Source organism: Nanorana parkeri, unplaced genomic scaffold (assembly GCF_000935625.1).
Source record: "Nanorana parkeri isolate BGI_ZX_2015 unplaced genomic scaffold, ASM93562v1 scaffold377, whole genome shotgun sequence".
Taxonomy (NCBI): domain Eukaryota; kingdom Metazoa; phylum Chordata; class Amphibia; order Anura; family Dicroglossidae; genus Nanorana; species Nanorana parkeri.
The window spans coordinates 635498-661437 of NW_017306645.1; the positions used below are offsets into that span (position 1 = coordinate 635498).

At 40.3% G+C, this 25940-nt stretch overlaps 1 protein-coding gene across 1 annotated transcript in view; it reads left to right on the forward strand.

The window, feature by feature from the left end:
• CDH22 (cadherin 22) overlaps window positions 1-25940 on the forward strand; it is an 83272-nt gene that overhangs the window by 49226 nt on the left and 8106 nt on the right. Inside the window, exons 4-8 of the mRNA XM_018559045.1 lie at window positions 1498-1665; window positions 4688-4875; window positions 12755-13008; window positions 18207-18340; window positions 23526-23647. Of these exons, the coding sequence (XP_018414547.1) occupies window positions 1498-1665; window positions 4688-4875; window positions 12755-13008; window positions 18207-18340; window positions 23526-23647 (866 nt within the window). The remainder of the gene's footprint in view (window positions 1-1497; window positions 1666-4687; window positions 4876-12754; window positions 13009-18206; window positions 18341-23525; window positions 23648-25940) is intronic.

Consider the following 25940-nt stretch of genomic DNA (forward strand, 5'->3'; position numbering starts at 1 on the left):
GACAACATAGGAGCAGAATTGGGAGACAGGGTTTGATGATCAAGACTTCTGCTTGCAGCTGAAATGTGTAAGCAGATCATGTCCTTTGTATGCTGCTGTCTTCATTTGGATCATGGATTCGAGTGCTGGATTTCTGGCTTTGGTACTGGATTTGGGGATGAATTGTAACTATTCTGTATGATAATGCACCCCTAAGCAAAGCAAGGGCTAGCAGGGTAGAACTGGTATACATTTTATTCGTACACAGTTGGGAGAGAGGGATAGAGCGTTGTCACCCTATAACGGGACCTTATTGGCAGAATCACCGGGTATTATTTTATTGACAGTTGCAGATTTAAAAATATTGAAAATGATTTTAGAAATTACATTAACAAATAAAACATATCATCTCATTATATGAGATTTTAATGATTGGGTTTATATGTACTTTACTTTTTTCATATGTCTCAGACGTATAGGACACATAGGCAGGCAACTCGTATTTTCATGAGTGGAGTCAGCAATGGCAGCCCCATTATTTCTTATAGATAGGTGCACTTTATTATTTAACATGTAGATGTATTTGGAGATAATTATTTTTATATATCCTTATTATGTAGATGTATTTAATTTAAAGTGATAATTGTGGGTTCAAATACTAGGGTACTACATCCAAATAAGTCATAGCATAAAAATATATAGAAAAGCTGACTTTTTAGGTACCATGAGACAATCAAATTTTAATTCTAAAAATTATTTTTATTTCATGTAAACATTAAAAATAATTGGAGGCTGTGTTTGATTTAACAGAGCCTCCAATCATTTATTATCACCATCCACCACCCATTTGCTGGTAAACCACGTGCGAAGGAATGGAGAGGTCCTTCTCTATGCATCTCTCGGATATAGATTCCTGCTTCTTCAGAAGCACAGAGTCAATAGAAAACCAGCACTCGAAACAGTATCAGTCCAGTAATATCAATGTATTCCCAAAAAGACATAAAACTATTCAATAACAAATTATTGATGCGTTTCAGCCCCAGAACTGAGCCCTAGTCAAAGCTATGACTGAAGCTCAGTTCTGGGGCGGAAACACGTCAGAGTTTGTTATTGACTGTTTTGCCCTTTTGGGGATAAATTGACATGACTGGACTGATACCGTTTTGAGTGCCCGTTATCTATTAACTCTTGGAATTAAGGCTTAGGCAGAAGCCTCATCTGGCACTGAGGTCCCATTAGCGGGAAACGATGTGTGAGAGTTGAGCCGCTCCATTTCTGTCTATTATCTTCAGCAGCATAATTGGGAGCATTCAACAGCAATGCATTGAAAGATAACATTAATATCAAGTAGATTAAATCAATAAAACTCACAAGTGTTTACAGTAAATATGGAAATACTCAAGCAAATCAAAAACTGATCAATGGACAATTCTCCTGATTCGGTCATCACTGCTGGGAAGCGGATCTGTAAAACTAACCTTCATCTTTATACTTGATCATTCCTTTATCTTCTATTAGGTGTGATCCGCACAGCAGTGTCAGACCTTGATAGAGAGTCTCAGGACCGCTATGATGTTGTGATCCAGGCCACAGATATGGCTGGTCAACTGGGAGGACTTTCCGGGTCAACAACAGTCACTATAGTGATCACAGATGTGAATGACAACCCGCCAAGATTCCCCCAGAGTAAGTTGTAGACCGAATCTAGGTTTTTAAGTTTGAATCTACTTCAAGTAGAAGCCTTTGCAAGTTTGTAGTTACCATAGAAAATACAGCATGGTTGAGCTAGAGGTTGTACTGAAGAAAACTCATTTTCTAATAATAGTTGTATGCCATTTTTAACATAACATATTCAGCTCTGTGGTTGAAGACAAACCAATTACTTAGAGACACAAAAAGCATTCTGCAAGTCTCTATTCACAATTGCTGTTACGTGTTAAGTATGGAGGCTTTTCCTATTCATTTTATCTATGTCTCACATTAACCATTTAAGCAATCTATTAGCCATTTTAAATATTTAAAAGTAAAAGTCCTGCCTAAGAGCACCACAAGGCTGATAAGTTGTAGTTGTAGTGAAGAGGGCTACAGAACCGCTGTAGCCAGCATAAGCCACAGATATTGGAGAAGGTCTCTAGCTAGAGATCAGTAGTCGACTGTATATATGGATTTGGGGAGGAGAGGGGAGGAAGTTGGTCCCAATTTCATAAGTGATATTTTTACCCCTTAAAGTGATGTTGGCAGCCTTTTTTCCTAGGATATATAAGTAAACAGCATTAGAAGGGCTCACATAGTTACCCTTACAAAAGAAAACATCGCTCCAGGTTCCCTTTGGCCCAATCATATAACCTAAAGCCCAGGTAAATGTATATGTGATCACTGCTCATTGGGGGATCATCTAGTCTTAACATAGTCCCACTATAGCAGAGACCACATGATCAAAAGTCAGAAGAGCAGGATTTGGCTCCCCCCCAAAAAAATGTTCTTCTCTTTCTAGCAGCCTGAAGATCCCCCTGCACTCTTGTCTGTTTCAGGCTGATTTTAGTTTTCAGTTCAGTTACTTGGCTCTGGCCTGTACATTTTGAATACAGTCTAATGGAAGATACATTACATATCACCGTCTAGTGGCATCTGCATTAGAATATATGGAGAATACACAGGCTCAGCTGAAAAGGCAAACTCTGGAATGGGATGGGAGTTTGATCCAAGGCCCACTCAAGTCAAAAATTAGAAATACCTTTTGAGAAGAGTTTCTGGCTACCTACACAATTGAGTAATTTGAACTGTCTTTTTTTAAACCTATATGGATGAGGTAATTAGCATAATATATAGGTTTTGCGATGGTACAGTTGAGCTAAGTACCCTTGTATTTAGGTTGAAATGGGATATGGTGTGCACTAAATATGTCAAAATTAATTTCACTGCTACAGTTTTATCAATTACCTTTTAGGTACTATAATGAGAGTCAGCTGCATAATAGATTAAAAAAAGACACTTTAGCCTTACCAATATCAGACGTCTGTCATTTTGTTCATATTAGTACTAGCAATTTCTCGGAAATCAATTATTGTAAGCTCAATTTAACAGTCAAAGTTTCCAACAGAGGTTATGCTAGGCAAACATTACACTGAAAGTAACTTACATTATAAATATAGACTTTATGCTGCAGTTTAGAATAAAAGCAAGCAATATAAAGAACTAATAAAGAGGAGGCATGCAGTTTAGTGTTGGGGATAAGGAAGTAGAGAACAGGCAACACAGCCTCCAAGTTTTCTGAATTTTACTAATCACAGTAATATCCTGAAGGATCTTGGCTAGGCTCTGCACCAGCTGTTTAAAGTACTTCACTAAGAGGAACATTTATAAAAACCTCTCCTCACTCCACACAACATCGATGAAAATGCTTAAGGGCCAATTCCTACCCAGTGCGTTGGAGCTGTGCTGGTCGTTTTTTCCAGTGCAGCCGCAATGCAAGACAAGGCAACTTTCTTTGTTCAAGGTGGGCGCAGTTCACACCACCATGTTGCGGTGTGTGCTGAAAAAAAGTATGGCATGCAGTACTTTTTTTTCAGCGCAGAGTGACACGGTACAACCTCATCGCACCGTTCTGTGACCACAGAACTTAATGAAATGTCACTTGTGACATTTCAATAAAGTTCTAACAGAAAAAAGAAACATTGTGATGCGGCATGATTAGCGCTTGAGCACGGTGGCGGGCACACACGCCAGCAGCCATGCCTTTGTTTAAAAAATGATGAGCACATTGTGGAGCCTGTGATGCACTGCAGTGTGTTCTCTGCATATTAGGTCAGGTGATAGGTTTACTCCTCCCAGAACACTTTTTTCTCCACAATAATTAAAATGGAAGAAAGGCTGCTAACTCACTGATGGGGAGGAGGAACCGGGGGAGATGAGCTAGAGAGGGAAAAACATTAGTTCTCCTGCTGTGAACTTTATAGATGAATTGATCCACAGTGCATGCAGCTACAAGGGTCAGTGAGGACTTAGAATATGTAAATAGTTGAATGTCCATTACCTGGCCACATTTATACGTACAGGAAATAAATAAATATGCAGATCCTGTAAAAGTCAGATTTGCCCTCTCTTACTTCCTGGGCTTCTTTATTGGTCCTTTAATGAGATGAGTGGCTTCATTGACTACTATGGAGGCTCAGGAGTGGGTTGGATATTCTCAGATTACACAGGAAAAGTTGAAAGTTGAAATTTGGATATAGCTTCACCTGCCTAGATCTCTAGATTTGCAGATACTTTTTACATACAGTTCTCACTGAAGGTAACCACGGGCTATGTATTTTTTATCATATGCTCAGCTTGAACTGTTCAGATGTGGCTTGTACATTTGAACTACTACTTTGTCTATTCACAATTCAGCATTCTGCTGCTTTTCTTAGGCACCTTCAGTGACAGAAGTGTTGCAAAGATGTCCACATAATGTTCTTACAATAGATTCAGTTTATCATATGGAGCTGGCAGTCATAGTCGAGTCCATGCATTTTTTTCCAAGAACAATCATGTTAGGAAATAATGGACATTCATGAGAAATTTCAGGTAGCCTATCCTTAACCGTATGAAGACTCATTAGTGGGGACAGAGCATCCGAGTCATAAATCTCTAAAAAAGGAATGGGATAAAAAAGAAATGAGATCAAAGGGGACATTAATATGTTACAGACCTTCTCTCCACTTTGCAGAGCTATACCGGTTCAGCGTGCTGGAGACTGCTCCCCCGGGCTCGGTGATTGGACGACTGAAAGCTGAAGATGCTGATGTGGGAGAGAACACAGACATGTTTTATCAGATTCAACAACAAGAGATGGCAGCATTGTTCAGCGTTACAGCTGATGCAGTCACCCAGGAGGCCATCCTCAGCGTTCTTCAGGTATGGTTTAGAGAGATGAAAGCGGAAGATGAAATACACAGAGCTGTGGTAATGTGGCATAAACAGTAACAAATATTGGACTAAACCACCCAGGTATACAGCAACAGATTAACTCTTAAAGGCTCCTGTCTTTACACAAATAGGAATACACCTATAATTAGACAGTATGCTTTGAAGGAGGAGGCTGAAGAATGGATTATTTTTTTAGAAATTTAAGTTTTAGTGTATTTTGATTAGGGCTGGGGAAATTAACGGTTAATTCCTCGATTAATCTTTAAACTTTTTGATTGATTAAAATTCTTTTGATCGAAAATGAAAAGACTCACCTCTCCGCCGACTTCCGGCAGTCCCGTCGGAGATCCGGTGACGTCACGGGCATCGACGTCACCGGACTCCTCCCCCCTGGTGAGTTTGCCCAAATTTTTTGCTGTTTGTATCCTATTTAAAGATTTCCCTTCACTTCCTATCCTGAAGACTCAACAAGAAGGAAGTTACTGGAAATCTCTCCAAAGGGAGGGGGGGAATGCCTCATTAGCTGTCATGGGAACAGACATCTTTATTCCTGTTCCAGGACAAATAGAGAGGATAAATCTCCCAGTAGCTCAGACAACGATCAAAATGCTGAGAATAGTCACCAGAACAATTTCAGATGGTGAGTACATAGACGGTGATAAAAACCTGACAGGAGTTTAACACTTGCGCGCTTTATCCAAAACTGCAAAAATAAAGTATAGGCTTTAGATAAACGTCAAGTGACACAAAACCTTTTGTATAGTTAGTTACCCCCTTTGAACTTTCTCCAAGACTCTTATGTCCATTTAAAAATGCCCTGCCCACTAGTATGGATGGAAGATCACCAGCACTCAGAAGATTTTGTCAAATCCTTCTGTACATTTATTGGGGTCCCTTCATCAGGGCGACATAGTGACAAAACAAAAAGGTTTTCTTTTGTTTTTTGGGTTCTTTTGTCACTGTGTCGCCCCGATGAAGGGACCCCAATAAATGTACACAAGGATTTGACAGAATCTTGAGTGCTTGTGATCTTCCATCCATACTCCATTTTAAAATGGACAGAATGCTGGTGCATGGCCCCCGAAACATTGGCTTTTGGATATATGTGACGCTGTTTCACAATAAATGTACACAAGGATTTGAGTCCTGGTGATCTTCCATCTATACAAGTTTGACGTACACAGCGCCTTCCGTGATCATCACTGCGAGCACCACTTTTAGGCCCCGTTCACACCTTTCCGTTTTGTCGGGCGTTCAACGCTCTATGAACGCTCTACAAAACGTACAACCATGAAAATCCCATTGTTTTCTATGGGTATGGTTCACACCTTTCCGTATTTCCGCCCGTCTGAACGCCCTACAAAACGGCTGACGCCCAAACAAGTACATGTACTTCTTTGGGCCGTTTTGGAGGGCGTTTTCGATTGGGATACAGCCAAGTAGCCTTCGGAATCGTGCGACGGTCGCGCGACAGACGTGCATGCGTAATACGCCTAGCTGTGAACCCAGCCTTATGGAAAGGTTGTGAACGCTGTAAGGAGTGCAGGGGACACATACCCTGTTTCCCCGAAAATAAGACCTACCCCGATAATAAGACCTAGTACTATTTTTGGGACTTGCTAAAGTATAAGGCCTACCCCGAAAATAAGACCTAGTTGTGACCTTTCCCAGGGTCGGTGGCGGCATAAAAGGAAACATGAAGAGCCGAGGGAGAGAATCAGCAGTGCCAACTAAGCCAGTGCTAGAGGAAGCAAGGCGGCAGCGGGGGGAGCAGAGCTGCATAAGCCGATGCTTCCTCTACAGCGCCGGCTCCTGTAACAGGCGGAGTGATACCAAATGCACTCCACCTGTGAGGAATCCATAGTGAAAGCACGCTTCGCTCATTCTGGCCAGCAATTGGTTATCAAATTGCTCTTGGAAAGGCACCCCTGATTGCCCTGATCACCCTATTCTTAACTATGCCATTTTGGATTATTTAATTTGGATTTGCATTAATTTTGGATTGTTGTACAATACTTATAAAAAAAATAAGACCTACCCCGAAAATAAGACCTAGTGTGTTTTTTTGAGCTCAACAGTGTCTTATTTTTGGGGAAACACGGTATGTACACTGCCCAAAACTAGTTCCAGGAACACTCCTGTATCCCCCATTATTCTGGCCATACATGTAACAATACAAATACTTAGGTTTGATCTTTTTTGATGATCTTTTGATCAAAGTAAAAGATAAAGTTGGTCAATTCAATAGTTTTTGTTTTTTTTTGTTCAGTCAGGACCATCTTTCCTGTTCAAAGAAAAGGACTAATTTCACTGCCCATTTATTCCATACAATATCTAAAAGTGACAATATTTTCATTGAGAAGATCATTACAGATGATTGTATGTTTATGTGTATGGATGGCATGTGAAAGAACAGGAACATACATGTGATTGCAGTGCTCCCCAACATTTATCATGAGCATGGTATAACTGCATGGTACAGCCTATTGTTTTCTGGCAACAAATGACAAATACTGGTTTCTTTTAAAGGATTCCTGAATGGCAAATTAGCTGTACGTTTTGCAAATGTTGCTGCCCAACTATACCATCTTCATCCTAAAGGGTCTTCAGTTCTGGAACTTTACATGTATATACACATGTTATTCAAACCTCTTTTACAGTCAGCATGTCAGAATGTGTGCATTGTAACAGAACCAGGCTGGCTAAGAGTGCTGGGGCCTTACTCTCATTTTAAGAGTGCTACTGTTCAGAGATTAGCGGAGAATGATACCAAGACAGACTCAAGCACAATAGGATTAAAAAATAAATGTATATTTCATGAACACAGACTTGCACTAATTGTTGTGTAGAGCTTTAAATTAGATTTAATTGTATATTGTAACTTTTCACAACGATTATAGTGTTGTTTCCTCCGAACAGTTATCTATAAATAACATGGGCATTTTGTATTACTACGACCCAAAGCGGCCATACTGCTCTCTAAGGCATACTTACAGAGAACTAAATGCAGATAATGACCAAGTTATTTTGTACTCTGCAGGCACAAGAAATCAATTAAAAAAAAATATAGGACTGTAGCTAAAAGAACAGACAAAAGGATGTATTGGGTATTTACTAACACTAGATAGACCTTTTAGATATATATGCATTGAAAAATGGTATAACACAACAGTGTCAAGCCGCATTAGACGCATCCAAGGTTTCACCCTTTACCATGTTGACTTTAGTTTAAAACTTGCCTCATCTATATATTTTCAAATTTGGATCCAGACATAAGTTATTGTAAGAACTGCAAATGATCTTATTCGAAGAGCTACAAATTATCCAGGCAGGCACTTACTCAAACCAAAGCCCTATAGGGGACAGAAAGTGATGCACAGCTACTGTCCAATGGCCCTGGAAGCACTCCTCATCAATCCACAAGTATTTGGGGGTCTCTATGATAATGAATGACATTTGAAGGGAAAGGAAATAAAGTACAGTAAGAGATATGGCCATGATGGGTTCCACTGTCCTAAGGTTATCTAGTGGTTGGGGTTTTTCAGAAATTGGGTTCCCTTGAGAGCATTTGGGAGCACAAGCTTTGCATATAATCCCTTGTCGCAGCTGTTTTGGTTCCTCTTAACAGTAAAATTCACTTCTAAAAACATTTCCGTACATATAATTGTCAATTGACATGCAGCGTCAAATTGAACTGAGGTCAATGATCCCCAGAGTCTGTTCAGAGTCAATGGTCATTAATGTGAAAAATCACCTGTGGGAGTGTATATAGTGTATATCCATGAGGATATTGACAGTATATCTGATGGTCAACTAGGGAGCTCTTCAGTACGGCCGGTCAATAGACTACAAAAGTTATTGAGCTCAGTGGAGCGAAGGACGCTATCTACAAAAGACTTCATCCACCTGCACTTTTAAATATAGTCTTTCCTGTCAGAGAGATTCTAATTTGAATTTTTTCCTCTAAAATATTAATCACCAATGGAGGCTATATGGTTGATTACTCAGTAATACATTAAAAAAATGTCTATTTGTTCCAAACAAATCCATATACCTGGACCCAGAAGATGTTTTTTTACCCAGGGGAACAATGCAATTAATAAAATATCTGTTTGTTTGTGCTATACTAATTTATAAGTGTAAATTCATGTTTCAACAAGATCAATTTCACCTTGTTATATGCATTTCTCTGCTCTAATTTTCAGCTCCACTGACCTGGCCTGGCTTAAATAATTGAGGCTAAAGCTAAAAAGAAGCAGTTCCCAGGCGGCTGCACTTAGTTAGTAGAGCAGTGTTAGAAAGTTCTTCCAAATGGCACAGTTTCCTTCACACAGATATGTAAGCTTGCCATTGCTGACCTCTGCTTCTGAAAATGGTACCTAGTTGGCTGTTATGCTAATTATCTAGCTTTAGTGCCTATAGAATCACTGACTTGGAAGAAGAATGCAGATCAAGTGTCCAGTCTTGAACTTTGATTTTACTGTATGCATGCCTGTTTTTATGCCAGTAACTCAGTAAGTAGTGAAGCCAGAGACCGTCAGGAATTTGGCCTTTTTTAGAAGGAGGATAGTGTAGGCAGCCTGTTTTTTTCAATCGGCACATATTTCCTTTAAAGGAAACCTATCATCAAGGTCGGTCTTAGGGGTGTGCGAGCAGTGCGGCCGCACAGGGCGCCATGGCAACAAGGGCGCCGTGCGGCCGACACAGCTCGTCCTGGGGGCGGCTTCTCTCCCCCTCACCGCTGGGCGCTGGCCATCCGATATGACAGCGCTCCCTCGTCCGCCCCCACCACTGAGGGGAGCTGTAAAGCGTTCTCGCACAGGGCGCCTAAAGACCTAAGGCCGGCCCTGATTGGAACAATTACAGAGATGAGGACACCATAGTGGCATAGGGGTCAGTGGGAGGAATCACTAAGCGGACCAGGAATCCAACATTCACAGAAATGTACTCATCTGAGGAGTCCTCGGAAGGGCATTCAACTAGTGGGAGAGGCTATTACTTATAATGCACATGACTTTTTGAAAGTACATCTGCCTTGGAAGTATGAAGTGGCATTAGAATCAAGGAATGTCTGTCTCCATCAAAACCTTACACAGAACTTTTGCTTCATAGCCTAGTGCTTCCTAGATGCAGCTTGCATTACATATGTCATGCTGTCCCATCACATATACTGTAGTTACTCTCCTGGAAACATCATTCCTTTAGCTTTATTTCAGGGTAATGTTTCTTCATATGGCCTGGATTCTAAAAGCTGCAATATTTTGAGCAACCAGTGAATCTAAAATGCAAGTTGGGTTGATCATACGTGTCCCAGATTCAAGGAACATCAATGACAAAGAGAAGATCAGGCAGTGTAGGATTTTTTTAAAGCACGATAATGAGAACTTCTTTCAGATGTTCTCATTGCACATGGAGAGTTTCCAAGTGTTCTCTCTGCCATGAGCTAAGCCAAAGTGATAACCTCCTGTGCTCTGCCTTTACCTGCCAGCCTTGTGGTAGAGATCATGTTGGGTGTGAAAAGGTGGGCAAGTATCCTAGTAAAGCCTTTGTACATGTATGGGCCCATAAGTAAGAGTTCAGGCATCTAACTCTACATGTATAAACTATAAAACTAAGTGCAGCCTCCCATATAATATTAGGCTGAATGTAATAAACACTTGCAACATAATTTGTTTCCAAACGTTATTGATACTATTAATTTGATCATCAAGTTTTGCAGGGGATATGCGTGACATATACAGCCATCTGTAAGAATTAAACGTCTGTAGCATATGCTGTTCAGATGATCCAGTATTCATTGGTTATACATATTTATATAGTGCACACTTTTCTTTTCCTACAACAAATTACACATAGCATTGAAGTATTCACAGTCCCAGCCCCCTCAACGTCACAATATAATGTCGCTGTTATACACATGGACTGCAATACGTCATGTGTTGCAACATGCTGTGTTTGTGCTGTCCATTCATTTTGAATGGACCTAAAACCGGTAAAATTGCTCCTGCTGTATTTGTTTTTGTTTTTTTCCACTGCAGCGCATATGTGCATTTCAAAAAGAATGACAAGGAGGAATAAGCTACCTCCAGGCATACCTGCCCTCAATTTATCCATTGCGATGCATGCTCCAAGATGGAGGCTCTCATAGATTTAGCATTAGGGCCTGTTCACACGAAGTCCGTTTTGTGTGCTGAGCGGCTCCGTACGCTGCTGCACTCAAAATGCATCCCAATGTATCCCTATGTGTTTTATGGGCTCCAGTTCTCACGTGCACAGTCCGTTCAGCTTACGACAGAAAAAATACTGCATGTCACATTTTGTCAGGTCTGGAAACGGAACGGATACGCAAACGCGTCAAAAACGCTTCAAAAACGCACTGCGCTGCAGCTAACATACTAACAGCCCCACTACAGCAGTTTTTTTGTTGTTGCTGGAACGCATCCAAAACGCGGCCAAAAACGCAATGCATCAGCAGCTCCACGTCTTCTGATCAGGACCTGATCAGGACCTGATCTCATGTGAACAGGCCCTAAGGGACCACACTACACAGAGGAGCCTTGACAAGGTAGTGTGGCTTCCACATATTTTGCAAATGGTGTGCAACTAAAACCTCTGTTTTTATGCAAAGTGTTAGACAGTGTAATTTGTTTTTTGTTTGTTTTTTTTTCCTTGGTTTTGCAGGCAAGCTGGTAGGTGTGTTGGAAAATACGTTTTTTGGGGGAGGTTTTCAAAATGAATGAAATTGCATGCATTGCAGTGCACTTCAGTAAAGCAAATGTTACCACACGTGTTACCACAGCGCACTATGTGTAAATGGCCCTTACTGCTCTTTCTCACAATGTGAGTGTGTGAGGCCAATTTGTATAGGAGAGCAGATATTGCTATTCGCTCTCGGTTATACTCCACAGGGCTCCATATACCGTGGCCCTTTACAGCTCATTCATAAAATTCAACCTCCATTGTGGAGCCTGCAGTAGTTTACAAAGATCTCTCTGCTTAACGCAGCAGTGAGAGCTCGGTGATTGGCGAAAAGCCAGTCATGTGACTTTGACAGGTCACGTGATGGGACTCTCCTCTTGGATTTTTTGTTTTTCACTTCTCTCTCTATTCATTTATTAGTTCTCTACTGGTTTCAGACTCTCAAACCTGGCAGAGCTCTAAGCACATCTATAAAGCACATTGTTGTGGTTCATAAATCTTTTTTTTTTTAAGCAGTCGTATGGATGGGCGTCAACTGACTCATTGAAAACAAAGCACTCCCTATGTGGCAGATATCTTATGTCAACATATAATAATAATGAGAAAAAGTAAATACCCTGTGCCACTGAGAGCTCTCTTTAGGGGTTGATCTACAACCTCTACATTAAATACAATATTAATAATATGGAAGAGCAAAGGTAAAGTCGCATCAGAAATGATGAAAGTAGATGCTGCAATAACTAAAAATATGTGCCCCCTGAAAATCCACTATGCTTCCTCTTTAAGTTAATTTGTGCAATATGTTAGGTACTGAAGTTAATGGATGTGATCCCAATTACCATTATTAACTTTCTTAGATATGGTCAAGAGAACAGAGCCTGTGAGTCTCCATTCTATTTATCACACATCATTTAAATTCCCCTGCTGAAGAACTTTCTTCTCCTATCTAAAAGTAATTACAGAGCTATCATTAATAAGCATATTCTAGAATGTTTGCAGGAATTTGCAGAGCATTCATTTTCAAATAAGTAACTTATACACTGACTAATTGGTATTTCCATTTCTTTTTCTCTTGCTGTGTTGACTCGTTCATTTTTATTCACATTATTAGCAAAATTGGGTCCTGGAATGTTGGGTTTACCCTTAGAACTTTGTCTTTGTTTTGCAGCCTCTGGATTTTGAGACGCAGAAAGAGCACTCTCTGGTCTTAGAAGCCCAGAACCGGTTTGTGGATCCTCGCTTCTCAGATCTGGGCACTTTTCGGGATCAGGCAATTGTGAAGGTGTCAGTGCTGGATGTGGATGAACCTCCTAAGTTTTACTCATTAAATGGGGTCATCGAAGTTTCTGAGGATGCGCACATTGGATCAGTGGTTGTGGTCATTACAGCCAGCGATCCAGATAAAGCCAACAACTCAGTCAGGTATTTTGTTGGTTGGTGTGATAGCATCTATTGATGGTCCCTGTATTTGTCAACACAACCCTTGTTGTGGGCATTCCTCCAAATAATTGAGTTCTGTTTTTCCCATTGAAGGGTACGGTTAATGCTACAGCCTACAAAGGCATTTTAAAAAGTTTTGCACTTCCAACTTTGTGGCAACATTTTGGAGATGGCCCTTTTCTGTTCCTACAAGCCAGATTCATAAAAACATGCTATAAAACTTACTTGGGTAACCTGCACAGAGCCCTGGCCTCAACCCTATTAAACACTTTTGGAATTAATTGGAATGCTGATTGCAAGCCAGTTCCACCCCTCCAAAATCAATACCTAACCCCACAAATGCTCTTTTGGCTGAACGGGCAGAAGTTTCCATGGACAAACTTCCAAATCATATTGAAAGTCTTTCCAGAGCTGTGGAGGCTATAAATCCCATAAAGAGTACCAATGACATATTAATGGCCATGATTTAAGAATGGGGTGTGCAACAAGCTCAAATATGTGCCACAGTCAAGTGTCCACAAAAGTGTGGCCATATAGAGTATATAACCATGCAAATTGAGAATAGTGGCTGTCTAATTGTGATTCTATACACAGGTTGGCTGAGACAAAAACATCTGCTGCTTAAAATGCAGCTTCTTTGGGTGACATCACATTCTTCTATAGCCCATTCTCACAGAATGCTCCCTCACAGCCTTCTGTCCATATTGTCTTCTCTAGCATAGACATGATGAGGTCAGAAAGTTACATACTGCTAGGAGTTCTTGTAGTTGCCTGTAACGCCCATGTCTATCTATGGCAAACATGATAAACTCCAATGCTGAACATCAAAACTAGAAAAGAGGATAATAGATGAATGCCAGTAAATGGCTTCTATATTAGCTATTGGCAGATTAGACCTGTATGGTGGTACAGGATAGATAGGACAGATAGGCACTAACTTAAGTTTTTCCAGTGTTACTGAGTTTAGGTAGAATGTATATATACAGTAGCATAGAACTGTAGAAAAGTCAACTATGAGAAAGTATGTCTTAGCCACATACTGAACCCATTTGTATCTATTTCCCAATTCAGTGCCCACAGTAACCGATCAGAAATCGTCTTGCATAAATCTGTCATCTTATTAAGCAAATAGGCAGCTGAGGAACTGGAATCACTTACCTCAGATAAGTGGGCAGCCAGCTAGTTATTCTGTCGTAGGTGTACTTGAAACTCACATCTGTTTACTGAGAGCCAAAGTTGGCCATTTAATTGAGCAAAGCACACTTCCTGTCACTCAGGGCTTGATTTCCATTACTGGCACACAGATGAAAATGTGTGACCAATAACTGTTGAGGAAGAAGCTGCCTCTGTCCCCTATTGGCACAGGGCGATGTGCCTAATGGTAAATCTGCCCCTGGTGTCACTAGACAGAAATACTGGTTGGGTGCCCATACAGCTGAAAGGAGATTGGTTGCAGCCATCTAGCAGTCTACTCCCTGGTCTCTGTTCTGAATGCATATAAATGACCTAAACCATACACATACTGCAGCTGCAGGTAGTAGAGTTTACACTTGAATTTTAATGGCTCTGAGAGCACCAGAGAAATTATATTTTTAGAGCCCACACATTCTTGTGTGGTGTATTAAGGCACCCCTTAATTTAAATGGTTTGCCTATGCACCATAACACATGCCACCATTTTTTCGAATGCAGTACACCAAAACGCATATGCCAAGTGTTGTGGTACACTGTGTGGGCGGGTTGTGTTAGTGTGTGGAATTTTCTTTTTTAATTAGAGAAATATGGTAAGTAGGGTGGTGAAGGAAACCCCCCAACCTAGCTCAATGGCCCTGATGAATGTGCCCCACTTGCACTGGCTGTGGCACCTCATTTGAATATTGTATATACTTTATTGCATACATGACTAACCATGTGCCAGCTGTATGAGTTTAGCAAGCGTGTGCAGGCTGAGAACCAAAATAGACCACTAAGCATATCTTGTTCTGAATCTTGCATATTTTGTTTATACATGCACATCTTTGTCACTGCATTACTATGTACATTTCATCTTTTATATGATGAAGAGAAGTTATATATATTTGGAACAGCATTTTATTAATAACCACCAATGATATCAGGAGCAAATGTTCCAACTGTTTTTTTCTGTATCTGAAGGACTTAATGTGTTTCTGGAGTCATTTTGGCTGTGTGTTCTTATATGGTATATATTTTGATTATAAAAAGAACATAATGTGCATTTTAATAATGTCTGTAGCTGAACCTTGAAGTTCATTTCATTGGAAATAATTATACTGTTTTAATATAGTAATTGCTGTGGTTAGATTTCCAATTTATTATTTAAGGGTTTTAACATAAAGTTAACATTCCTTAATAAAACTGTAGTTGGATTTTTAAAAAGCTTGTAAATGTAGCAGAACATTATATGTTCATATATTGAACTAAACGTGAAATATGTTCTACTAATTATGTGCTTGATGGCAATGCTTGCTCTATATACAACAGATCAGAGCATCCAAGAATTCTCCTTTTGGGCATCCCAAACTACAGTGTTCCAGAGCCACATATGATCAGAAAAACACGCATATCTTCCAAGTGCACAGTTTAGCAACCCTCACCCAAATGGTACATACCCATCTGATGGGTGACTGTAGGTTAAAAAAGCTGACTAAGTTCTGCTTCCTTGTTCACCTCCCCAGTGAGATGACTGGACAATGAACGAGCAGCATCCTACTTATGTGAATTGAAAAAAAATTACCACTGCACTAACCCTGATTAATACTCACACCCTAAACTGCTGCCAACACTAAAAAGCACCATATACTTATACAAATATCTCATATACAGTATAGAAGTCTGGCGCTATTATTAATCTCTAAACAGAATTCTTCTAAGGTTTCATATGCAAAGACAAGTGTCATATGGGAAAGTCTTAGGACCATGCGCATAGGGCGGAGTCAGTGGTGTCAACACGCTGGGAGGGACTGAGAAGTTACGGCCATCCGTTTACATCTGGTTCAGGTCCGGCGAAACAGATCTCTTATCCATTTGTTTTTCCAGACCTAGCCGGAGCCAGGGTTAACCGAATGTAAACAGACGCCCCCGTCCATGTAGATCCGGCTGCCCGTAGACTAACATTGGGCTTCCGATCAGGTCTGCCTGAAAAACGAACAGACGGACCTGATCGAAAAGCCCGCGTAAAAAGGGACCTAACACATTTAGGCATTAATAAATTCAAGAAACTTCTTGATGAGTTTCTTATTTCACTTCATATACAAACAAATGGGCTGTGTTAAAGCAATATAAATACAGATACATGATCACATACACCCATACACACATAGGTTGAACTCGATGGACCCTTGTCTTTAGTCAACCTTAGCTACTATGTATTTTACTTTGTATATTACATTTTTTGTGCAGAGTCTACATACACTTGGAAGCACAAATTACTTGTTGCTTGTTGTGATGTGCATATAAAGGAGGATTGATATATCCTATGTATAATTTAAACTTGCAGTTTGTAAGAGTTGCACTTTATTGCTTTTTGCACATATATGTTTGTAAGGGAGTTCTGGTACATTATAGCTTACTTATGTGGTTCTTCCTTCTCCTCTAAACCAGCTCCTACTGCTAGACTAGCAGCACTGTATGGCTCACACTATGTGCCTTCCGTTTCTCAGACAACTGTGTGGGGAAAATATGGAAAGCTATTACAAAGGCAGATTGTATTTGTTAATGTATAATAACAAAGAAAATTAAAGACCAAAACTTTATAGTTATGGATAGTGAAGGAAATTATTAAAATCCTTGTCAATGTTTGTTTTTGGGGTTACCGTCCTATTAGAGAAATAAAATGTTACTTTCTGTCCCAAGGACACAACAGAAAGGAAATATGTTACAAAGTTGACACTGGAACAGGTGTCCCATTTGTAAGATTTCCCTAACCTCCTGTTCTAGAGTCAACCACATATATTTCATACCAATTTCTGCCCCGTAATAATGGTCTCCATGACAAATAGAAAGAATGAATCTCCACAGTGGAAAACAGACAGCAATAAAAACTTGACAGAGGCTCTAACCCTTCTCTACTCTATGGAAAACGAATTGGCTTTAGATATTTTCATACGAGAACAAATCTTTCTCTAATATTTTATAATATGTGGGTCAGAGGTGCTGGATCCATAGTGTGAAGATAAGTCTACACTGTTGAGTATAATGGCTCTAATGGTTAGACAGCTCTCTAACAAGTAGAGGCCTCAGGGATGCCTCAGGTGAATGTAGGAAGTATATTCCTCTATATGGGAATATAGGAAGAAGGGAAAATAAGAGAGCCAAGCCAAAAGTTAAACAGCCCAAGAGCAGGCAAGCAATATTCTGTGCTCTCCTTATCTACGTGTATGATAATAAATCCCATTAGCAAACATCAACATGTATATAACCATACAGAGTGCTAAAAACTACAAGATCCCCATTTACCATATGGTAAGTGGTAATATTGTAGTCTTACAGTTGTGTGCACAGTTATACAAATGTTTGATGGGAGCCAAAAAGTATTTAACTCAATTCAAAGATAACTACCCAACGCGTTTCAGGGGTTATAATGTCCCCCCTCATCAGGGCTAATGAAATATAAACAATGTGTATGTATTATTATTATTATACAGGATTTATATAATGCCAACGGTTTGCGCAGCGCACATAAATAACAACCATTTTCTTTTAGTGTTATTACATACATGCACATTGTTTAAAACCCTTTTAGCTCTGATGAAGGGGGAATGTCATAACCCCTGATACACATTGGGTTGTTATTTTTGGACTATGATGAAATAAATACCTTTAAACTCCTGAATCTTTGCTGTGGTGTTTTCACTCTAACAATTCTAAGGAGGGTGAGTGCAGTGTTACTAGCTAAAGAAAGAGTTCAGGCGTGTGTCAGTAGATGGGACAGTGACCAAGCAGAAAAGTAATTTCAAACTCAGTGCTTATGGTCATGTAGTGCCGGGTTCAGCAGCCATTTTTCTCAGGGAAAACTAAGGGCTAACCAAGAACTGGTTGCACAGAACCAGAAGCGATTGGTCAAGTAGGCACTGGTTGTTAGAAAATATTTTTCATTAGTTTTTTTATTCTTTTCCCTCATTCTTTCAGAAGTGTAACTTCTAAATGTGTTTAATCCCCCAGGTATATCCTGGACAAATCATCAGATGATGGAATTTTCGAAATTGATGAAGAGACTGGTGAAGTTAGGATAACCAAACCCTTGGACCGTGAGACCTCTGGCTGGCACAATTTGACTGTTCAGGCAATTGAAGCAGGTTTTCTTATGTCTTTATTTTATCTCCGTCGGTGTACCAGTCAGTGTCATGTATCCATTTTAATGGTCTGCTATTATTCTATATTTGGTGCTTATTACAGTTCTTTCTAACTATTGCTGGTCATAGATAATCAAAATTTTCAGATGCAATTACAATTACAATAAAAAAAAAAAAGAAAAAGGGAAATATATACTGTAGTCACAGATCATTGTTTCTGTTTGGGCAATGACTGTATCCAAAAACATTTTCCAGCCACTAGGTTAAGAAACAGTTGGAAAATCTTTTAAGAGGGACTGGGCTCTGGAGGTTTTGCCTAAAATAGGCATGCAGAGGGTAAAGGACTTGCCACCAGTACTGCCTGTGTTCTTTCTGCGGCTGATGTTTTCCTCATTACTGACTTGCCATGCCTTGTTCTGCACTTTATCCATGTGTGAAGGCGGACCTTGCAGATGCAGGGCTTCATTTTCTTGTGCCTGAGCCTCCTGCAAGGAGAACAGTGAGCAGCCCAGAAGTGACATCACCAAATCTCACTCCTAGGCACTCTCACATACCAGAAGATGCACTACCATTTTTAGGAGAAATTTCAGACAAAAGGTACATTTTCAGTGAACTGCTTAGGCACAATTAACCATTTTAAATGTTGCCTATAACATAGCAAATCTTCACTTTTTGAGTTCAGGGCAGTTCACCCACAAAATGTGTGTGTCATCAAGATCTAGGTGGATTGAAATGCTTCTTTTTATCCCTGAGCACCTTGTCTGTTAAAGTGCACCTATTATGTATTGCATTAAAAAGGATAAAATAAGGATGAGCAAAAAAATTTTAATCATATTGATCTGGTAATATGCTGATAATTTTTGGAAGACTTTATATACACTGCCTGGCCAAAAAAAGTCACCACCTGGATTTCGGGCAGTGTTATGATCTGGGGTTGCTTCAGTTCGTCAGGTCTAGGTTCAGCAACGTTATGTGTCCAAAAACAAGGTCAGCTGCCTACCTGAATATTCTGAATGACCAGGTTTTTCCATCAATGGATTTTTTCTTCCCTGATGGCACGGACATATTCCAAGATGACAATGCTAGGATTCATCGGGCTCAAATTGTGAAAGAGTGGTTCAGGGAGCATGAGACCGCACACATGGATTGGCCTCCACAGACTACAGACCTTAACCCCATTGAGAATCTTCGGGATGTGCTGGAGAAGACTTTACGCAGTAGACATGTGCGATTCGTTTCGTTCCGAATCGAAATTCGGACGAATTTTCGTAAATTCGGACATTCGGATGTATCCGAATTCCGAATTACAGACATAACGAATGCAAACGAATCCGAATTTCCATTTCCGAAATTCGGTAGCGTTCGCACGAACGTTCGTTTCGTTTTCTGTTCTTATTCGTTTCTTATTCGTTTCGTTCGTTGGAGCAAAGTGACAGAGAAGGAGAAAAATATTTTTTCCCCCTCAAATGTCACTTTTGCTGCAAACGAACGAAACGAATAAGAACAGAAAACGAAACGAACGTTCGTACTAACGCTCCCGAATTTCGTCCGATTCCGAATCCGAATTGACTTTCACACCCGAATCCTGAAAAACGAAATAACACAAATCTGAATTTAAAACGAAACGAAACGAATTTTTTGGCAGTGCACATGTCTATTACGCAGTGATCTGACTCTTCCATCATCACTACAAGATCTTGATGAAAAAATTATGCAACTCTGGATGGAAATAAATGTTGTGACCTTGCATAAGCTTATCAAAAGGATGTCACATTGAATACATGCTGTAATTAAAGCTAAAGGCAATCCAACAAAATAGTGTGACTTTTTTTTGGCTAGGCAGTGCATAGACACACACTATTACTGTAATCAATAAATACTGTCTATGTGCATTCCTTTTTCCTTAAAAGTTATTTTAACAAAAGGTACAAGTGTACCATTCTGTAAGTATTAGGCAGCAGTGAAAAATAAACTCTTCCTCTTGGGTGTCTCTAACAATCAGACTATCAAATAAAGTATAAAATATATGTGATACTTTGGAGCAGCTGGCCATTTTCAAAAGTGCCATCATCTAGAAAGAAATATGGCTCTGAGGGATAACTGTCAAGGGCAGGTAACAAACGTAGCTTCAGCATATTCTTAGTGTTCTTAGTAAGAAAGGGCTACAGTTCTAAAACTGTTTGCAGCATCAGCAGAGTGATTCATCCCAGCCATGCTGTTCATATTGTGAACTGGATGGCTCATTCGTCTTTACAATCCCAGAAGGATGATGTATCTGGCTACTTTTCTGTTCCCGTGCTCAGCCAGGAGTACAACCAGTACTTGTCATATCATCTATGTATTCTTCCTTTGAGCACCATCTCATTTTAAATAAGTTACAGGTAAAGTCAAGCTATGTTTGCCAATGCAGGACAAAACAACAGGTTCAAGTTAATGCCCACCCTTGCCCAAAGGGCAGCACTTACTGACCTTTCGTCCACACTCCCATGCTGCTCTGTTCAGCCACTGGAAGTGAGGAAAGAAAGCCTTGCATTAGTTGTGTGCCGCTCTTGTTGCAGTAAAGCTTAGAACTGTCTACCTGCCTACAGTATTGGAACAATTGCCAAGTGCCTGGACAAAGCAACAAGGGAACAAAAGAAAAGTGAGTATATGCTGCTGGGGAGGACAGGATTATTACAAACCTGTTGCTTTGCTCTGAATGGTCAAAGCACAAGTCCCCTTCAGACCTATAGCTTTGCAGTCAGCAAACCTCTTGCTCTCTGCTGTTTGGAGAATTCTGACACAGCAGGGGTGTATCAGAATTCTTCAGAAAGACTACTGCTTCATCGCAGAGAGCAAGGCACCCACTCTGCAGCATGCTGGCAGGTGACAGGCTTTTCTACTCTTCTGACTTTATTTTATTTAAAGAAATCAAACTGTATAACTTTGAATACCCTTTGGTTTGATGGACCTGGAATGTATTTAGATAATTCAAACCGAAAGTTTAATTGGGCTTTAAGGTTCATTGTGTTAAAGCAGCCTATTCATTTGAATTGGATGCCAATGCACCAACATGGACCACAAATTGGACATGCATCATTTTCTGATGCAGCACACCCCAACTTACAGTATTACATTACTATGCATTGTGGTGCGCTGCAATGCATGTGCTTTATTGCTGGGTTGCTTCAGTGTGTTGTAGTGTCATTGAAAATGAATGGTACCACAATGCACTGACATGTGCGGTAAACATAACGCACTACAGTAGATAGGTTTCAATTTGCCCTAATGGAAACCTATACTGAGACGATATGCCAGTTGGCGTTTCCTTCCTCTAAAAGTGCTAGTTGCCCACATTCAATGGGGAAGCCAGACATTCTGTCACCCGGGGCAAAGGCCCAGAGTTGCTCCCCCCCTCCAAGGGAGAAGTTCTCCATCCACACAACCAGTGGCACCCCTCCCAAAGCAGCACCCAGGGTGCATGCCCCCCCCCACCACCACCACTTCACCCCTACCAACACCAAATGGATCCAGTGGCTTTAATACTTTCTGAGGCACTGACCTGGAACAAGTATGCAAGAGCTCTAACTTTGTGTTGACTTAACCTGCTGCATTCCTGTTCTTGGTGTTTGACTAAGAATATTAAAGCCAGATACAGCCAGGTATCTACTATAGTATTTTGAGAAGGAGGTCTGCAATGGCAGCCAGTATGTTTTCCTCAGTATAGGTTTAGTTTAAAGAGCAAAAGCAGATACTGTGTGTGCTTTGCAGAATTTGCAGTGTGATGCAAGAGAAAAGAGCTTTGACAGTCAAACTGCTGTTTTCGGTGGGATGTTCTAGAGGCAATAAAGCGCTAGTCTCTAGGAATACCATCAATACAATTACTTTTGATGTGTGATGAAGGTGATGTAGACATCTGGAAGAGGCATTGGGAATTGTCTTAATGTGACAAAGAGGAGACATAACAGGAAGGGGTAGTGCTGAAGAAAATCAGCTGCGGCAATGTATCACCAGTTTGCCATGTGGGTGCCTTTGTCCACCACTGAGCACCCATTAGGAAAGAATAATAACAACAGCAGGCAGCATTGTCACCCCAAGAGCACCCTAATTTTTCCTGGAGTTGTCAAAAGATGAACCTCAACATAAAACAATGTTCTTCTACTGCTGAAAAGATCCATCACCAATGATTACTACTCCCTGCACCTGCCCCAGGCTACCATTTCTTTTCTTCAGTTTATGTCACTCTCTCATCCTAATTGCTGTTCTTGCTTGTACAGCTTCAATTAATTCCCCATGCAAAAAACCTCCCATGCCATGCTGGGTGCTACTTATCTCCATTGATGCAAAGAAATATGCAAAAGAAAATCCCCATTTGCTCAATGCCCTGTAAATGACCGGAAAAAGGACAATGGCAAAACATGTGATTTACCCTGCAGGCTTCAGGAAAACACACCTCTCCCTTTTATTACAGAGCGGCAATCCAGGCAAACAGCTGAATACACAGATTTAATACATATAAGGGAACTGTTTTATCTACAAAAGGATTTGCATATCTGTCCATCCAGTACCACACAACACAATCCTTACTAGCACCTGGGGACCTGACTCTTCTTTGCTACAGTTTCACTTTCACACACAGGTCCCCTCCCTCCCCACCCTCACGCCAAGACTGGACAGCGTAAGGAGAAGCAGCACACTGGTAAGCTCTTCTCTCTGTCACTCTGCCCCCTTCTTCCATAAACATCGCTCCTTGCACTGGAGCACACCTGACTGGCTCCTTGTGTTGCTTCTTCCTCCCCCTCTCGGAGCTCTGTTGTGCAGAGGGTACAGTAGACTGCAAGAGGCTAATTCCAAGTCAAATTCAGATATTACACTGCTTGCATTTAAGAAAAAATACATTAGTGCTGTATTGATGATTACAGAGCTGCGTTAATGTGTGTCTTTTATAGCTGCCAGCTTTAAATTATATAGTGTGTGCAGTACAAAATATGGTGAACAATGTGTGAGAGGACAAAAAGGAGCATTATGTCTATAAATTAAAAAAAAGTTTAAAAGTCTATAACTGCATTGTTCAAAATAGTAGGGGGTTTTCTTCAGCCATGAAAGATTAAAGGAGCAGATTGGGTGATTGGTTTTCACAGCAAATTCTAGGAAGCTCGCTCATCTGCAGCAGAGAATCACTTATCATTGCTATGTGTAATCTTTACAGATGACCCTCAGAAGGTTTCATCACTCGCCCTGCAAATTCGCATCCTGGATGTAAACGACAATCCTCCGGAGCTGGCTACACCTCATGAGTCTTCTGTTTGTGAGGACGCTCTACCTGGGCAGGTAATGCGCAACAGCCCCAAAAGTGAAATGGAAGGATCACTTGTATACATCAACAAGCTTTTAGGTTTCATTTAAAAGATATTTTCACCTGGCACAAACACATTTCGAGATGGTTTGGATTTGAAGTAGCAATGTTGATCTGTACTTTCACTTATCATTATTACTCCCCTGAAGAGAGTGAATGTCAGTTAAAAAAGTATAGATGTTGTACCAGAAGAGATCTAATTCTATATAACCTATAATGCTATAAGAGAAAGTTGGTCCGATGACCAGTGAAACCTCTTCAAGAAAAATACAGCAAGTCCAGTTGCTTGACTTATTTTTTTAAAGATATACCATGACCTGGATAAATGAGAACCTTTACAGACATCATGCTATAACCCCTCCACCATAGTTACTTGTGTCTAGTTAAAGTAGAACTATGAGGTGAGTGCTGTTCACTCACCTCATAGTTCTAGCCGACCTGTGACAATGAGACTGTCACAGGTCGGCTCAGTAGATTGGGAGGTGAGCGAACACATACCAGCGTTCGCTCACCTCTCGATCCTGTCACGGCTCTCTGCCGTGACAGGAGGGGGGCTGGATTCCCCCCTCCCCACTCCGCTTGTATCTGTGAGTACTTGGGCAAATATCAGTACTTGTACTTGCAAAAATTGTATCGGTGCATCACTTTATTTATATTGATAAAAACAAAATCATACATTAAAACAGAGATGTACAAATCTCAAGAGCTCCGTGTGCTCCTTACAAATGACAGCTGCCTCCTAACTGAATTTTTCTCTAGTCTTGGAGCTCAAAAAGTATCTGTACTTGTACTTGTACCGAGTATGGTACTTGGTATCGGTGCATCCCTAGTTAATACTCTGTTAGATTTTTATTGTTGACTGTGTTTGTGCCGGGGAGATGCACTTTCTCTATTTTCCCGGTGATCATTGTCCCTGGTACAGAAAATAAAGGGAAACCCAAAATGTTTGTGTCACAGGAACAGGATGTAAGGGGAAATCTTCCAATGGGTAAACATGTTATGGTGACAACTAGTTTGGGCAGATAACCCCTTGATTTGGAGCGATCGCCTCTTACTTCTCGCTGTGTCTCCAGCATAGGAAGTTTCAGGTGAAATCTCTCTGACTGGACACAGAAACAAAGAAAGAAAACCTTACCAGGTTTTTAACTGTTCTCTGTATTTGTCCAAAACTAAAAAACAAAAATTTGGCTTTACATATATGTTAATTGTAAACAGAGCACTCTTAACTAGAACATTAAAGGGCACCTGTAGAGTGAATTATTGTTGACATTGAACTAAGAATACTATGTACCTGTATGTCTCTGACTTCATAACTTTGAGTCACTGACCAGGGAGAAGCATGTAGATTAAAACGTTTGCTTACTGGTTCCCATAGCTGCAAACTTACCTGAATCGACCTAGCAATGCAGGAATTTTTCATCCGGTTGCCGGGTCATTACTTGAATGCTTACATCTCTGGAATGTCATTTATTCAATATATTTTACAGCGCTCCTTCTATGTTAATAAAATAGAAAGATATCAATCTTTTAAAAGAAGGATTTTACTTCTGGCAGGTGGTATGTCAAATATTTGATTTACCACACGAATATACTACTAGTAATCTATACTTCTTCTTTTACATGATCAAATTATTTCTATTTTGGTAACTTAGGATCACTTGAAACAAAGCAGCTCTACAAAACTAACATCTCTTATATATGATATTTTATATTTAATAAGGCAGTTAGAAAGGCAATGAAAAGCAATATACATTAGCCCAGAGACTTCCACACTGCTCTCAGCAATGTGCTTTACACAGAGAATAAGAAATCACAAGGAAGACTATCTGACCCTACAGCTGCTTCACATGGTGTGGCCATACCTCTTCAGGGGTTTGGTATCCCATTAATTTCCCTTAAGAGGCATACTCACATCACTAAAAACACCTTAGGATTAGACAGTCTTCCTTATCTTCTCTTTGCAAAGCCATGTTTGAAAATTGTTGCCACAAGTGCTTTTCAAGTGACACTAAACTCAGGCGGTAAATCTTTAAATGCATTCAAGTACCTTAACTATTAACAAAAATTATCACTCGGCTATAGATCCTCAAATCATTTCTGAATTGATGCCGACACTGTCCTTCGTTCTGGAGGGGGGCTACTTTTGTTCCCCATGGTGTGTTATAAAGTAGACACCGCTCCAAGCTCGCACACATGATGGACTACACTCTCATGTTTAGTTTACTATATTTGTATTGAGATTGTAGTCCATCATGGGAGGGAGCTTGG